The sequence below is a fragment of the Anas platyrhynchos genome, chromosome 7, assembly GCF_047663525.1.
Source record: "Anas platyrhynchos isolate ZD024472 breed Pekin duck chromosome 7, IASCAAS_PekinDuck_T2T, whole genome shotgun sequence".
Classification (NCBI taxonomy): domain Eukaryota; kingdom Metazoa; phylum Chordata; class Aves; order Anseriformes; family Anatidae; genus Anas; species Anas platyrhynchos.
In genome coordinates this window covers 4560569-4578488 of record NC_092593.1, presented here as the reverse complement: position 1 = coordinate 4578488, position 17920 = coordinate 4560569, and the positions used below count along the sequence as shown (strand labels likewise).

The window sequence follows — 17920 nt, the reverse complement described above, 5'->3', positions numbered from 1 at the left end:
ATCTCCATAGGACTACAAAGCCATGTTTCAAGTTTCCTTTTCACACTTAAAGCAGGGCTTGTACTTGTTCCTCACTGTAATTTTATTCTCTTTTTCTTTACCCTCTGAAGCTCCCATAGAATATCTTGCTATCTGCTGTTCTGTCACTTCCATCTAACAGTATCTCTAACTGGCATTATAACTTGAATTGGCTGGCTGCAAACTAGCACACAACAGTGCTCAAAGCAGATCTCATCCACTTAAGTTTTAGTTTTACATTTAATAATGATTTGTAAGGCTATCTACCAGTTCTTCCTTGCGAAGGAAAGAACTTACCCTTTCTTCACTCTTTGAAAGGCTCTGCTTTTTTATTTCTTTATTATTTTATTTTCCCTCCAAACTAATACTGCATTCAAGATGAAGTGAGGCTTTTCAGAAGGTACTGTCATTCCCCCATGGCTGGTAACAGAGATTTCTTCATTTTCCTTAAAATGATTTCCGACAACATTTTGTATTCTCAGTGAAGAATCTCCCAAAAATCTGATATCCTTTTCCTATTTCTTATCTTCACTGCAATTTTTAGCACGATACCTACTTTCTTTTCTGTTCTATTAGAACGACAAATGCCCAGAACATTTAAACAATGAGGTTCTGTCACTGTAGCAACTCGGAGGTAATATGATCAATATGACTGTCAGAATTCTGTAAGCACGAAATTACTTTTAATAAAAAAACAAACAGCAAAAAAAAACAACACACAAGTAAAAGATTACTTCTATGTAATCTTCATGAATTTTGTATAAAAAATACAAATTTTTTCAAATGTTGAAGGGCAGTATTTTGAAATGCAAAATTTCAGTAGGGGCAGATTTGCCTATAAAAACCACTTTCTGCACACATGAAAGATGTAAGCCCGTACCTTCATATGGATTGGAGCTAAATTGGACACAGCCACATCACTCGATTCCCAGCTTTTAGTTTTGTGTGCCACCTCTTTCCACCTGCGGTAACGTTGTAATCATGCAGAGTGCCAAGCGCCCTCAGCTCTGAATGACTGCAGTGAAAATGAGGGTATTTAGCGTTTCGCAGGATTCTACCATTAATCAATAGCCTTTTTCCACTTTGAATAGAAGGAAAAACAGCTTTATTTTAAGTCTGTCATGACAATTTTAACCAATTAAATTGAAACTTCACCGAGCCTTATTACAACAATTTGATGCAAACTCTGACAGCATTTCATGTCTGCATCATCTTGGATGGGGGGGGACAGTTAACCCCATCCCAGCCTTAAGGAGGAAGATGCTGCTGGGAAAGGAAGAGAGAAAAAATGAATGGAGAACTGAGAAAGGTGCAAGGAAGTGCAAAGCAGGGCTCACATTTATTATGCTTTGAAATAGGTAGCATAAGATTATATCAAATAGATGAAAACCTTTGACAGTGTGGAAATTAATGGAAAAAAATATGTGTTTTTCTGTTCTGAGTAAGTGTAGCTGAATTACTGCATTACAGATAGACGATTCCTAGAAGAATTAAAAACACCACCCGTATCAGTTTCTGATGAAGGTGTCATTTTCATTTCCTCTCCCATGACATCCCCCAGCTTCAAATGCCCACACACATTACAACAAGGTAGCCTATTCTCTTTGCAAGTTGCGGTGAAATTATTATGCATGAAAGTGCATAATAATCCAGTCCAGTCCAGTCGTGACTCTACCACCGACTTCCTACATGAATATGCACGAATCAATTAAACCTCTGAATGCATCAATTTCCTTTTCAATGTAGCAATGATAATAATAATAATAGCTGCCTATTGTATGGGGCACCGCATGTAATATTTTTAATGCCTGCTAATGAAATGTGCTATTAATTGTTAGAGTGTAGTTTGGCTTTGAAAGCCAAGGATGAGCGCGCCTCAACTTTGCATTCAAAGTGACACAACCAAAAACCTCGACCGCTTCCAAAATGCGGAGTCAAATGGTATTTCAATCTGCATGGGGGCTTTCAGATCCCTGCAGAGAGGCTGCATTGAGGTTTGCAGCTAAGGGGTTAATCGGACGAGATGGGAGTGGTTACGGGCTTGGTGCCACAGGTTTTGCCCTTTGTGGCTTCTCACATCCCAGACTTGGAAAATATGAGCTGTGATACTGAGAAAGGTAAGAAGCCAGCACAGCCCCATAGTGATAAATGAGTTTGCATCATCTGTCATTAGAACTTCCTGCCAACAGGGTCATTCCCTATTAAATTACCACTTGTCAATGTTTAAAATACTGATTGATAAATGACTGTGCCAAAACTGATAACACGACAGCTTTTATTTTCTAATATTCTTGGTTACCACATTCTGCTACTTCAAGATACAGATATAGTAGGGATTTTTTTTTCCCAAGTACTTTAGTGAAAGACAATTTAATCTAATACAAAACTAGCAGGTACTGTATAATGATTGGTCCTGATATACATTACATACTATTCTTCTTGCCAAAATAAACCTACTGGCGATTTAGTGATACGGGTAGATCCAAGTTTCACATTTCATCAAATGCTAGTAATCTGTTTTATCAATATAAACTGCATTTTAATGAAAAAATTCTTTTCTTCAGTACACTTCACTTTTAATGCCCCAGAGTATAATAATTCGTTCATGCTGTAGAACAAGAATGTTTTACAAGACCTTAACTCTCCAGAGAAATTTCTCTGTAAATACAAAATGCAAGTTTTATGGGAATGTGTTGTATGCAACATGAGCAGTACCCAACATAATAAAAAACTGGGTTGCACAGAGAATTCTGCTTAAGTATCCTTGTGAGCTATTGTGAGCCTAAATGGTTATTATGACAGCACTGAGTTGAATACCTATACGACTGATAAAAGGGAGTCAGTAAAACTATTTCTGTCTCTGACTAGATAAAAAGAAATGAGGTTTTTGGAGAGTTTCACGAAAGAAATGCACCCCAGCAGACTGTTCAGGCAGGCATCCCGCTGGGAGGGCACTGCCAGGATGCTGCTGACGAATCCTGGGGGCAAGACCCAAATTTTGGCTTATAAACACCAGGCTGAGGCAATGGCTACTGCCCAGGGCTAGCATGGATACTTGGGCATCCTGCCCCAATGGCACAAGGGCACGTGTGGAAGGAAGCGCCACGCGGGAGTGCGCCACTGGGTTTGGGTGTTTGAGTCGCCCTTCATCGAGTTCACCCAATTCCTCGCTGCTCTTAGCTCTCACCCTGAGGTACAGAGGGTGACCGACCTGCAGCCAAAGCCCCAGAACTGAAATACTGAATTTTCTGCCCCTTTTTAGCCAGCACTGCGCTTTCCCCCCAGCTGGCGTTATGGCCCAGATCTTGCGAGCATCCCGCCTGCTGTCTAAGTGCCAACACCGGTGCTCCGACTTGCAGCAGGCGAGGAGGAAAGCCATTCAGGGCAGTAATTTCCCTCACCCAGTTCTTCAGCAGCAAGCCGCAAGGTAGGAGCACTCTATCGGCGTTTTCTAATTATGCTAACTACCCATAAACTGGTGGCAGGGAGGCTATGCCTACTGGAGAGCACAGGGCACCGCAGAGCTACCCAAGCCACCCCTAAGCATGGGAGCTGGAATCACTGTCATTAGCATGGTATTCCACCTGAAGTAATATATACTATTGCACTGGAAGGCTAATTAGCCCAAAACTGTGCTTCTAAGGTACACTCCTTCCAACAGGCAAGCCAGCTCACTAGAGCTCACTCAGGTACCGCTGCAGTGCATCCCTCGGTGCAACGCAGCCGCATCCCAGTGCCCATCCACAGCTTTGGGATCCTGGGGTTCAGGTCTTCCCCTGCTTGTTGGCATCTGTATTATCCAGCACTGCAAAGCTATTGCGTGGTGTTATGGTTACAGGAGAAGAGGGAGCCTCTCAGTTATCTAAACAGGGGTCTCAGCAAGCCTGATCCCAGAAAAGCAAGGTGGGAGAATTATTTTTTTTTATTCCCCAAACCAGGCTCCTTCAAACATGACAGTCATGTTTCTGTACAAGAAATGCTGCCAGTGTCTTTTAAAAACCTCAGCTTTAGTTAGAAACTCCCTTAACTGGCCATAAAGTATTCTCAGAACTGGAAAATTCTGCCTCTCTTATGCTATAACTAAAAAATATAAAATTGAATGGTTGAAAATGTCCCGTTAACTGTGCTAAGTTATAAAAGCAAATTAAGAAACAACATTCTAAAATCTTTAATTCTACTCCAAAATGTGCAGATAGTACAAGACACTAACTAACAAGTTCCAATTAAAAGAAACTATTGCTGTCTTCGGCTGTCATCTCAGTCGTGTTTCTTCTGTATTATTCCACCTTAGCCCAACGTGTATCTTGGGCTCTTAGGAACATTACTTCCTTCTTGCTTACAAAAATGTTTTCTTTTCTACTACATCACGATAATGGTAAAGATATACTACAACCAGCAGAATAGTATTAATAACTAAAATCTACAGTACAATTTCAATTGAAATGAATTCCAAGGAGCGCCCAACCTGACCCAGCTTTACCAACTGCCGAAGACAACATCGATGCAGATGGAGTGAGAGAACTCACACAGTTATCAGCAGAGAACATCCAGAGGTGTACCAGCAGGGCTTGCGGGTGTAAGGAGATCTAAGTACCAAAGACAGCATCACTAGAGAGTTTTGTTCTTGTACTGTAGTTTTTGAGTGCACAAACAAAACCAGATGATATCAAAATAAACTCTATTGATAGTATAGACCCCAAAAAGTTTTTTCTTACATTATAATAGAAAATAAATTGAAATTTAACAATGAAAACGTAAGTGTGAATTACAACATATGTAATTTGCTGAGTAAACTCTGTTACCCAGCACATATGGCTCCTAAGATCAGCTACTGGTCTACATTCCTTGCAATACCTCTGCAGTAAGAAGTGACAACCTTAACTTGGACTTTTATTTGTCTATAAGCTTAGAAGTGTTGTGATATACACTTCTACATAACACACTTTATCAGAATGGATAAAGAGAAGAATTCAAAGTCAGAAATGATGGAGGATGAATATATATATGGAATAGCTGTGGTACCACAGGATGCAGTACGGAAGCTACTCACAACTAGAGAACAGGAGGATTAGGTCCGAAAATTTCTTATTCTGCTAAATCCTCAAAGCCTTTCATCTCTTTTCATGGTCAGATAAGGACCACAGTCTGGTTGTTTGCTCTGGGAACAAGAGGTGCCCTTACGACAAATCTTTATTATAAACTAAGTCTCCTCATAAAATGCATCAGTAACTTTTTCTCACAGGTAGTATAAAAGCAGTGATTAGATGCCCATCTCAAATATTTAAATACACACTATGCAGAGGTATAATGCTACATCTGATAATATCTCCTTCGTCGTTATGCCTTCACTCTTAACTGATCATTTACTGTGCTGCTTGTGCTAGGTTGTGGAGCCATCATCTCCAGTAATCACATTAAAAGGTAAATACATTACAGGATTTAATCATATGACATGCTCTTTTAATACACTGGTTTTTGATCAAAGGTCAGACATCTTTTCTTTTATTTACCCTACAATTGCAGTATTAAACCAAAATAATCTTAAAAAGATCACGAGCACAGGTGTGATGATGATATCTTTGATCACCTCAGTCCAAATTAAGGTTATATATAAGACACAAGCACACCCTTCAATATTCACATGCAAAATAAAAGAGGTCAAAGTAAAGAAAAAATCACCCTGGTTATTTTGCCTTCAGAATTTTTAAATATTTTCCCAACATCTCAGCAAAATTATGCATTTTAAAAAGACTGCAGGCACTGAAATGATTGTCAGTCATGCAAATAATCACTTACTTACACTGTATGAGTTTGGTTTGGATAAAGCAAATTACCATTTGAAAATAACTTGAAAAACACTCTGGGCTAAGAGCTTGCTTTATAAATTTTAGCTTGGCCACAATTTTTCTTAACCTTTTTCTCCTCAATCTCCACTCAGTCACTATAGTAATGCAGACTAAATTAAAAAACAGCATTCAGTTGCCACAGGTGCATTCAACATTATTTAAAGCATGATCTTGTAAAGAAATAGTAAATATTGGCTGCAGCTGAAGGTCAAAAACCAAACAACTTATACAGAAGCTTTCCTCTCCTATGTTTCCCTTATTTCTGTGCTAATAATACTGCTTCTTGCCTTAAAAAGAATGGAACTTATATCTAGGGGTAGCTTTTGACTAAAATGTATGTTAGGAATAACAGATTACAGCTGATATTAATCAATATTTCTAAATACTCTGCTGAGAAAGTTGTTCAGTCACACAGTTATGTTTATGAGTATCTTAGTTTTGTCCATCTGCTGCTGAAAATGGCTTTTCAATATGATGTCAAGTGCAACAACCACAATAAAAACATGAGCGGTGTCCTGCTTTGTGAGATGAGAATTAACATGAGAGCTGGACATTAACAAGAGCATGTGATGAGACCTTTCCACTGCACCACTTGGGTAGCAGATCACCAGTTTTACCAAAGAAATATTCTGCTTTCTTAGCAGAAACCTTAGAGACATGGTCTCTAAGAAGCCAAGAGCGATCCTCAGAGATGTACAGGTTTGGATCTCCACTGCTATACAGACAGACAAGGCCCTAAGCAACACTGGAGGATTTTCACCCACTTGACAAAAATATACCTTTAAAGACTTAACTTTAGGCATTGATTTTTAAAGGATTTGCATCAGTGCTTTAGAATATGTTTACCAAGTGACTGAAATGCAAACTTTGCACCATAAGCATCAATAGAGTGCGAGGCCTGAGACTTAAAATCTCTGTACCCCAAACTACCACAGACACACATTTAGTCCTTGAAGTCACTTGAAGTACAAGCTGGCTGGGACAAATATCTCAAGTGTGACCAGAAGTTGCTACCAGACCAAAAGCTGCACTCTTGCAGAGTCATGACACTGCTTTCCACCCCTATTTCAGCAAAAAATGTCCCCAGCATCATGAGTTTTTTAAGAGTATAATCAAATTGCAGAATCATACTATCTCTATTTAGTACCGGTCCCACTGAAGCAAAGTTCCTGTTCGGTGGGAGGAGAGCTCCTTGTAATAGGAAAAACAATTGTGCCAGGTTTAATCAAAAGTGAAAAGGATCTGGTGAATGTTCCCTTTGAGCCACATAACCCACTGCTAATTTCAAGATGGGCTCTGAAACAAGGGTAATAAAAAACGTCCTTCATAGTAACTGAGGAAGACTGAAGAGCAACTGCAACTGCAGCTAATGCCAAAATCTGCAAGTCTGCTCTGTGCTACTGAAATGTTTTTCACCTACCTGGAAAGCAATAAAATAAGAGGTAGGGGAGGGAGGAGGGAATAAAATCCCACTACAACATACCAAGGGAAATATAGCCTCTTGACTACAGCCTTATCGCTTTTACTGTTCTCTAGAATTTCTTTCTCCTCCTTGACCTCTCCTGCACAAACAAATACATGGAGCTGAGGTGCAGACAACTTTTTAAAAACTGAAACAAGTGGGAAATTATTCACACTGAGGGATGGAAGTTTGTACGACACGCTTGGCAAACCTACCGGTCCCAGGGCGGGTGGATCAGATTCTGCCTGAACAGCCCCTGATTATTGAAGCACACTGATTGATCGAGGGGTTGTGCTCATTAACAAAGTCTTTACTTAACAATGCCTTAACTGATTTACTTAAAACTTCACAATAAATAGGTAGTTTTGACAGACTGGAGGCAATTTATGATGTGGAAAATGTACTGACCTGCTCACATCAGGAAACCTGACTGGAAAGTAAAGAACTTGGCACTTTGGTCTGATTATTTTTTCCAAATCCTTTGGTCTGTGGTCAGGAATCAACTTCATAAATTTTCCAATGGATGTAAGAAATGATTCCATATTAAAAGCAGAGTTGAACACCACAACATCAGCAACCAAACTGTAAAAAGTGGTTAAGAGTAATGAACACACTGCTGCTGCAAAAAGAATGGAGTTATTTCAAATGCAATGAAAACAGGATACACATTCTCATAGACAAAAGATATAAGTGGAATGTCAAGAAATGTCAGCTTTTTCAGGTCAATTAGAAGTAACATATATACCTTAATTAGAAATGTTCTGATTTCTGTCCATTTATACTTTGAAATATTTTTGAACTTTTTGTTAAAACACTGAATAAAAATATATTATTACCAATCTAAAGGAGCAAATACAATTCTATCCATAGATCATGTTTTTATTCATAACATGGTAAGACTAATATTACCACCATTGTCTCTCAAAAAAAAACAAACACTAAAAACAGATAGAAAAGGCACACTGTCATTTGACTTCAGTAGAATTAAGCTTGGAAGAAGAAGAAAATTCCTTATGGAAAATCCTTTTACTGAAGGACAACTTACCTTTGGTTAACTTACCTTTGACTGACCAAGTGGGTCAGGTAGCAAGATCCTAGAGAATTAGAACTTTTTTTTAACCTATGCATGATAACCCTGATGAAAAGTGCATGCACTAAACAAAAAATTCATACTACATAGCACACAATATATACTAAAAAAGGGTTTGATATATTAATACTGATACATGAATACATATTGTGTTAATACTGATTAATACAATAATATTGATGTATTAAATATACATATATTGTTTATATATTTATATATTGGTCCTTAGTGCTGTGTTTTAAAACCAACCAGATCTAGAATTTTAAGATGCAGATAAAATAATAATTTAGGAGTTATCTCTCAAACGGTTGGTCTGGGGAAAGCAGGAAGGTACCAAGCCCCTGCAATGCCCGCAGTGCATCCAGGCAGCTCCGATGAGCAATCACCTACGATGGCAAGCACACAGTGCTGCCGGAGGGAAGCGTGCTTTATGGCCTGGGGGTTTTCTCCCTATGTTATGCAGTTCAGCACAGACCCATGGGTTGTAAGATACATGGAGGACACGTGTGTGTAAGTCACTGGGCTGGTGAAAAGTATATTTGAGGTGAGAGCCTGTCATTCATCCTCACGGTCAAGAAAGAAAACTGACACTGCTCCCCGGAGCAGCAGGAGCCAGCAGGAAAAGCAAAAAACCACGGGAGAGAGAAATCATCCTTTTCAAGCAGGCCACGGGAGTCAAAATGTTTTCCGGAATCCCACACACTTCCCTGCCCGTGATTTTTTACCCTTTGCTGCCCGAGACTTTGCAGCAATGCTGCAGCCACCTTCCTGCACTGACTTACAGATGGCACGAGGCAACAGGAGCCCCAGCTGCTCTGCTGCTGGCACGTAACAAAGGCTCCACACATCTCCACCTCTGCTCCTCTTGTACACTGAGCCTCGTCTGTCCAACTTTTTCCTGGAGGCTCTGCAGATCACTGCCAAATTAGAAAGCTCCTGTCAGCCCTGCAGCCTGAGCGGCTACAAGGAAAGGAGTTTCACCTTTGAAAAGTGTGATTTTATTGCCAGGGTTATATCAGCCCTTCGGAATCATTAAGGATAAAAAAATCTTTCTTAATGTTTGAAGAAGGTTCCAAGATTTCCAGTTTCAATTTTCTCCAAAACATATATGCAAACTGCACAGAAAGATACAATTGGAAATATACAGCTAGAAAGATGTATCTTGGAAAGATGTATTCTCGCATTTCTGGCATTTCTAACAGATTTGGAAGATGGCAAGATGGCATTTCTTTGCAGATGACCACTAGGTAGTTACAAACTATATAGAGGAGATGGCTGCTATTTGCTGTTAAAAATGGGGTTTCTGCAGCAACAAAAATGAAAGATGAACATTATATAATTACACTGAGAAGCTATTGGAGGCTGAAGGAAACAGAATGGAGCATCTACACAATTCGTTTCTGGGGGGGTGAGGCAAAAGAAGATACTTGTATTATTTTAAAAATGCATGTTTTGAGGATAATGTATGTCAGCTTACAATAGAGGTGTGAAAAATAACTGCTCTAAGTAGTTGCCTCAGTGCCAGAAAAAGAACTTTTAACGTTGTAAAATCTGAAAACGGCTGCTACTATTTTCAAAAGGTCTTTTGCTCTCCTCTCCCACTCTACTCTCAGCAAGTGAAACGTGTTGCAAATGCAGGGGCAGCAGCAGCTACGGGATTGTCAGAGTACACCCAGATCATTTTCTGGGAAGTTCGCGTATCAGCCAGCTTATATCATACCGATGCAAAAGCTTAACTTATATCTTAAAATGCTCAATCCCTAGTCCTAATAATTCTCCTAATAGCTGATAGGTAGGAAAGATCATTCAAATCAATTTGTTTCAGCTCAGTTTTGCTGTTTCACTTAGGTTTGTACAGAGTCTAACCACAAAGCTTTTCAGTGTTGCTGTTATTAACTTCTTTCATTAACTTAGATTCAAGAAATACATTTGTTTTTAGCAACAATAAAGGACCGCAGCCTTTAAAACGTCTGGGTATTTTAGTACTGCTCAATTTCTGAATACCAGATGAAAGAAATATAAGGATTTATCTGGTGTGTTTACTGCCCTCTCTTCACAAGAAAAGTGCTGCATTACATTTTAATTTCTGTTTATTTCCCTAAAACCCTCTATATAATTTCTGTTGGATGCAGTAAAAGCTATGGCCGAGCTGAAGATGCTTAGCTGGAGCTTTGCTAAGTGTACATGAAACTAAGCATCTTGCTCGCTATGGCCAAGACACTGGGCCACGATGAGCAGGTAAGCCACAGCAAAGTACTGCTGGACTTTTATAAACTGAGATGAGTGCATTGATACATGGTTTGGGCCATAGCCCTTTTACCAGCAGCTCTTGGGGTCTCTGCTTGTACCTCTGTTTGCTACAGGCTCACCATTTGAACAGAGGAGGACTCCTTGGGCTGGCGATGCTGAACATCTGTACGTAGAACACATTAAATAACACGGAGAGGTGCGAGAAACACATACCATGAAAGAATCTGGTTGTATCCGTACTGAAAATCCCTTTCCTTCCAGTTCTGGACAGGATACGCCAATTGGTTCTCATGGAAGTAGAGGACCTTTTTCAATTTGCCCAGGTCAGGGCGCAGGGCAGCGAGTTCAGCCAGGTTAAGCACCGAGCTTGCAAAGAGGATCCTGCAAACAAGGAGAGCAGTGTTCACCGCCTGCGAGCCTGCTCGCAGGGGTCACCCCTTCCCCTTTGCCTCCCCTTCTCCCCCCCAAGAAAAACATAACCCCTATAGGGACACATCAATAGCTAAGCCTTAATACCATGTAGCAGCATTCGAAGTTTTGATCTCTTAAAAAGCAGCTGCTAAGAACCCAACTAGAAAAGCACTGAATCTCATTGGTCTTCCCGGCTCAGTTACAGAGAGATGCAAAATAAAAAAGCTGGATGGATTTTATTGAAAAAGGCAAGAAAAGCTGTATCTGAAGGACAAATGGAACAAAGATAAGGCTGACTAGGGAATACTTTGCTTGCCAGTTTCATTACACTTTACTTCTTTATGCAACCAACTACTGAAATTCAATATACGAGCAGGAATGGCACATGTTCGTGTTATGACATAAACCTTTTTGATTTATGCAGTACACTTATCTAGTGTTGTCTCTTTTTTTTTTTTTTCACCCTTTTCCTGTGTTTTATTTTCTCATTTTTATGAGGTATCCTATATAATGAAATGTTTGTATCCTTGCACCCCAGTCTCGCCACAGCACAATTCCACAATCCACAGCGTTGCTCACATCCTTCAGGTATATCAGGCAAGCACAAAGCTAACAAGCTGCTGTCTTAGCCTTTTATAACTAAATAGGCTATCAGAAAATGAACGTATTTAAATGCCTACTATAAATTCGTGACCCTGCTGAAACCAGTGGTGAATTTCCCCCAATTTCTCCACGAGTGTTTTGTCCCCTGCCTAGCACAGCTTTGAAATAAACTGATGTCTGAAGCTACAGAGAGCTGCAGACACTCATGGTAAGAAATTCTCATCAAAAACATTTAAAAAATGAGATCAGGCATTTTATTGTACATAAAACATTAAGCTTTCATATAGTTCTTTTAAATGTAGAACATTTCTGACTTGTTTTTGCTATGCACCATTTTTAGTAGTTCAGATTCAGAATCTGATGTACGAAATGTTTAATTCTTTTAAAATCTTTTCAATTTCTTCCTATTTTTGCTTAGATTTTAGTGTTCAAGATTCCTACCAAGCTGCCATCACTGATATTATAAACTTCCAACTCTGGCTGACAAAACTTGTGCGTTTCCCCAAAGAACCATCTATAAATAAATAAATAAATATAAATATATATCATTTTATCACCTAGGCTAATATGCACTGTCTTTAGGTAATCTGCATCCAGAGGACAAACACTTCCTAGAGAACAGATCCTGTATCCATCTTAATCAACGTGAGTCGATGCTAATCTGGAAGGCTTACCAAAGTACGAGATGAATGTTATTGCCTTGTTCATCAAATATTTGGTTTTTCTAAAGGGACTCTCAAACAGAATGGCAATTAAGATACGAGCACTGGTTTATTATGAGCCGTACAAAGACCAAAAAATAGTTTTAGGTAAGTCGTCACTTCTTTGTCACGAGGAGTAACAAATGGCCTGCGGAGCTCACGGTGGCCTGGTGGCAGATTCAGAGCAGAGGTTTGGAAATCAAAGTTCCCTACAGGTGGTACAATGCACCTGCCCAGAAATGTTTGGGAGTGAGTTTAAGGAGACAATGAAAACCAACAGGAGAAAGCACGTGCCACATACTCCACAAATAAGATTAACAGCTACATGGGAAGATGGTGGCTATTTCTGGGGTGCGTCATACCTTAACCATCCTTTCCATTCCACTGATTTCTCCAAAAACCTCTTTCTGTGATGAGTTCGGGAGAAAACTGAGCTGATGCAGGACAGCACCTATGCACTCGGCTGCATTTGAATGAGGAAAGGAAGAAAAGAGATGGCACGTTGGGACTGAAGGCAGGGGAAGCAGAGCAGGACACGAAGGGAAGGGTGGGAAGAGCATGGAGAGGGTGTCAAGGTCAAGGGGACAACTGGAGAGATGAGGGCAGCAGGGAGCATGATGAGGAATGAGAACAGAGATCCAAGCTTGGGCACCACCACTTGGTTCTGAAATTCCTGAACCCACTCAGATGGACAAAGGAGTACCTATCAGAGGGAGATGAGAAAGGTGGTTATATCCACAGGAAAGGAAAATAAACCTTGTGGTACTGGTTTAGACAAACTGAAGGAATCCAGCAGTAGCATCAGAGAGCTGCAGGCTGGCTTTAGTAAGGCAGGAAAGGACAGAAGAAACGTGGAAAGCTTGCAAGAGGTAGACCTAAATTTTCTACGGCATAACTGGGAAGTGCTAAGAATTAACAAGCAGATCACTTATCACTGCCCAGCTCATAAATAAACCAGTGTCAAGAGAAAATTGTTGCAATTACTAGCAAATTCAGCTTTAGAACCTGGAATGACACTGCTTACGTTTCTTATGGCAAAAAAAGTGTCGAATTGGTAACGGCACCAGAAAACACCCCACTCATCCACCTGCAGCTCTCGGCGCTTCCAGGACTGACGGCCACAAACATGAGCTGCTCTCCTGTTTGTTTCTCTGCCGGCATAAAAGCTGCTAACTACCAGCAATAACCAATTTCTTCGGCTTTGCAAGCCTAAATAACACCTGACAGCCCGAGTCACCGCGAACATGCCCAGGGAGCAGCCGTGGACGTGGCTAATGGACTCACGCAGGGCACTGGAGGATATGCTGCGCTGCATTTCCACTTAACACCTATTACAAGGGGAAGAAGGGAAAGTTTATTATAATGTAACGTGCGACATAAATATATGTCAGTTGTCATTCCGTGTGACATCAACTTCCATTTTACCTCGGGTGATTATTTAAGCAATAAATCCTAACAAGGTGAGCTTTCTGTATCCGGGAGGTAGAGACACAAGGTGATAGCAAGAACGCTCCCAACATGATAATTCCTGACAGCTGCTGCTTGAGCACAAGTTAAATTGAACAGTTTATCTCAGCATAAAGATGTTATAAGGTTTTATGTTTAATTTAAAAAAATTAACATAAAACCCAGAGAAAGCAGAGTTAGGCAATCTTTCACAAACATGACATACTACAATCACTGTATAAGCTGGATTAGTACTTATTACCATGCTACTAGAGAATTAAGCTGTTTTTAGACCACCAAAGAGCTTTAAATTGCAACTTTTGTCTCTGTAAGAGAAACCTATATTTAAAACGTCTGCTAAATTCAAATTAACTGCTACATCATTAACTCGCCACCTCACAAAAAAAAATAAAAAAAAAAATTAAACTGCCATTATAGCATCCTTATCTAGGCCTGTCATATAATGGACGTGGGACCCCTCGCTAAATACACGGGGCAGCTCGTCACAAAGCTGAAGGTCACGCTGGTAACGCCCCAGCTGTCCCCTCCGAGATGTCCCCAGGCTCTTTCCACCCCCAGGCCCGTGGCACGCACAGCAGCACCGGCGCCTGGAGCCCGGCCAGCTTTCGGGGCCACCATCCGCACAAGCCCTGGTCTTACGCTAAGCCTGTGCTTAATTCGAAGCACTTAATAGCCCGCCCGACTTCTGAGGGCCTACTTAGGTGAATTAAGTTAAGCGTGTGCTTAATTTATACAAATATTCAGGGGAGGGAGGCTGGGCACGCTTGCAGACTCAGAGCTGGGATGCATACGGAGAGCAACCTGACCTTTGCTGTTGTCTTTCACGTTATGTTACTCCAAAGGACTGAAAAGCCGTAAAATTAAAAATAAAAAAAGGAAAGGCTTTTTATATTACCAGCAGACAAAATGCCTGATACAGGTTTCCATTTACATCAAGCAAATTATAGAAGTGAAGGTGCTAAAGTATATTTATTTTGTTTAATAAATCTTCTTCATGTCACGTAACCATGATTTACTCTTTTTATGAAACTGCCCTAAATCTTTCAATTAAATTCCCATGCAACCTAACTAAAAACACATTTCGCCTTCCCCCCTGGGAGACCACACAGCGCATATTTACCTATCTGTGGATCTAGAGACCGAACTGTCTGATTCCCTGCGTTTATAGCACGGAGTGGGTTTAAAGCAGCAGCCGATGTGTACTGGGACCGTTCCTGGCGTCGCCGCGCAGGTGCCCCGCAGCCAGCCCTGCCTGGCAAGGGAGGATTGCTGGAGGGCGAGAGCCCACGGCGGCAGCCCCGACTCTCCTGCACTGCAGATGAAATCAAAGTCCGTGAATCCGTGCTGCAAAACATCCACATTCACATCAAACTGAGTCTACGATTGAAGATGCGGCCGTCTATGATTTCCTGATGTTTCAATTGGAAGGCCTAACGCCGTGTAGCACACAGCTTTAGACCCTCAGGCCATTCCCCAAAAGTGGCTTTATTCTGGGTGGGATGTGGGACTGCACCGTGCCCCGTCACACTGTGCTGCCCCCTCAAACCTCTGCGAAGAGCCACGGAGCAAGCAGAGGAGGAGAAGCGTGACCAGAAGCAGTCACCTTGAGAAACACAAGTTTCACGTGGTGCCTTCAAGCTCCCCAAGGGCAAACCCCAGGGCTTTGGTTCCTCCATCTCATCGCCAGCATGCAGCCTCCTTGCTTTCAGCCCAGCAACTGAAGACAAGTCCACGGATTTGGCTCAAAGTTATTTTTCAAGCGTAAACTGTACATCAAACGGCATTATTAATGTGTGTAATATTAAACAGAGTGGTTGTTTTCATTTATTACCACACACGTTTTTATATGATCAACTTGCAGAAGTTGCATTTTTATCACTGTATCAAGAATCCACAAATTGCAATCAGACAGAAAATGCTCTTCCATTTTCCATTAAACAATAGATGACTCTGAATTTCTGAATAATAAATACTAATAAATGGTAATATATGACTGTATACAATATAATAAAAATAAATTAACTCCAATGTTTTTGACATGGAATGTACAAATGTCAAAAATGCTTATAGATATGATAACATATATCTCATAAATTAAGTTTTAATAGATAGAGCATAATTTCAGATGTTTACAGAAATAATTAAGTCTTACTATTTTAACGGTCTTTATTTTTCAGAACAAATCACAAGGGTTGTCATGCCTTTCATCTTAATTAGGCCATGTGTTTGTCTTATTTATTTGTTGTGTATTTTCATAAACGTTTACAAATATTAATCGTAAAGAAAAATATTTTTTCCTCTTGCAGTAATTACTATACATACATATAGTACACAGCAATAGATTTTCATGGCTGCCACCAGCTCAGTAGTTTGGGATTTGGGGCTTGTCTTGTATATTAAAATGCAGCAGAAATTAATACTTTGTTTTGAACTCTCACTACCAATCTCCTTTTGATATTTTTATTCAAAAAACACTCCCTCATTTTACAGTACACTACTTTGGACTGCGGTTGAAATTCTTTTCCCTGCCGTGACAGACCTTAGCTACATTTTCCAAAAGAATTTACTACCTAGAAATCAAATTTTCCCATTTGTTGTATATACCAAATCCCAAACAATGCTCTAAGCCATCTGTATGAACATCTGCCGTGTGATGTACCTGGAGCAGAGGGGGCTATGTCCCCAGCCCCATTACTGCAGGTCCCATCCTTCCCTGCCTCTCCCCCCATGCTTTCAGCCCTCTGTTATGCCCCCAGGTAGGATGTCCCAGAGCCCCCACTCTCAACCCTCTGGCCTCACTGACATTATTCACCAAGAGTAGGTATATAAAATAGCAATTCTCTCACCTTGACAATAATCAAGGGGCTACACAAATGCAGTATTTCATTTGTAAATTATTTAGGTTCTCTGTCAATTCCTTCTTATCCCCATGAATGTTTATCTCGACTAAACAAAGTGTTTTCATAAAATAAAACCTCAAAAATCCATTTTTGGGGGCCAAATTCCTAGCTTGACACAACTATTTGAGAACTAGTCTGAAACACTTACCGGTATTTTCTATTTAACTTGAAAGATACTGGAAATGATGTGAAAGCAGTTAAAACTACTTTTCTCTTTAGCACTGAGAAGTGAGCTTCAAAGAGGCTCTTTGAAAGAGAGACTTTTTAGGGAGGTGTCCTGTTTTGTTTGGATTGCTTTGGTTTTTAGGCAACAGCACTGAGGCTTCTTCAGTTTTATTAAGTGTGTGGTACTATTTTCTTTCCCTGATTTGTAATTAAATTTGGCTTCAATTAATTACTGACAGATGCACATTCTTACTTTAGTGGCCAGATTGTTCACCATGGGCTACGTCGGCCTCTCCGCTTCCATGAAGAGAGAGGTCGAGACCAAGCAGCTCTTGCTGCAGCGATGGGGGGAAGGAGAAAGCCACAAATCCACATCACCTTCCTCGTTCAGACCTCACACTGTCGGCACTAAATAATGAAGGAAAGGCATTTTATTAGATCAGAACATAAGCAAATCAGTAGCCAGCGGTGGATGGCTGATGAGAGATGTACAGACTGACTCTGCTCAAATATATGCTGTGAGATATATTTGCAAGAAGGTAAGAAGCAAGAAAAAGAAAGCACAAGAAAAAAAAGACAACTATTTAACTAAGGGTGAATATACAGGATGTAGGAATGTATCATGAGAAGACTTTTTTAAGGAAAAGACTTATAAAACTGGTGTTCTACTCAAACTAACCAGGTAACATTTGAATGGCATTGTTTACTGCTTTAAATTCTGCACATTCATTTCACTGGGTCTCTTATCTGTCTAATTCTGGAACAAAAAAACAATACGTCAAATTACTGGCATGCAAAATGCAATTGTTCCTACCACCCAAAGGGTGGTGCACATCGTAACACTGCTCGTCAGCAGCAATGCTAAAGAGGAAACATTGAGGACATCTACTTCGTATCAGATGGTGCATACTGAAAGGGGCTTGAGATGTCCTTTAAATGAAGAAAGGGGTATTTTTTCTATCTTTATCTGTAATGACTCCAATGTTTTTTTTTGTCGTAGTGGTATA

The 17920-nt window shown here is 40.3% G+C and overlaps 1 protein-coding gene across 38 annotated transcripts in view; it reads right to left on the bottom strand.

Annotated features, from left to right (window-relative positions):
- The window catches only part of GTDC1 (glycosyltransferase like domain containing 1), a 178596-nt gene that overhangs the window by 77708 nt on the left and 82968 nt on the right, over positions 1-17920 (bottom strand). For 36 of the 38 annotated variants that reach the window (XR_011810448.1, XM_027459203.3, XM_027459204.3 and 33 more), the window contains 2 exons: positions 10880-11047; positions 7735-7908 (listed from right to left, as the gene is read on the bottom strand). The exons of 1 other annotated variant lie outside the window; for it this stretch is intronic. Coding sequence is in view for 36 of the 37 variants with exons in the window: in XM_027459203.3 (XP_027315004.3) it covers positions 7735-7908; positions 10880-11047 (342 nt within the window). In the remaining variant the exon portion in view is untranslated. The remainder of the gene's footprint in view (positions 1-7734; positions 7909-10879; positions 11048-17920) is intronic. One more of the 38 variants, XM_027459207.3, reaches the window with a different exon arrangement.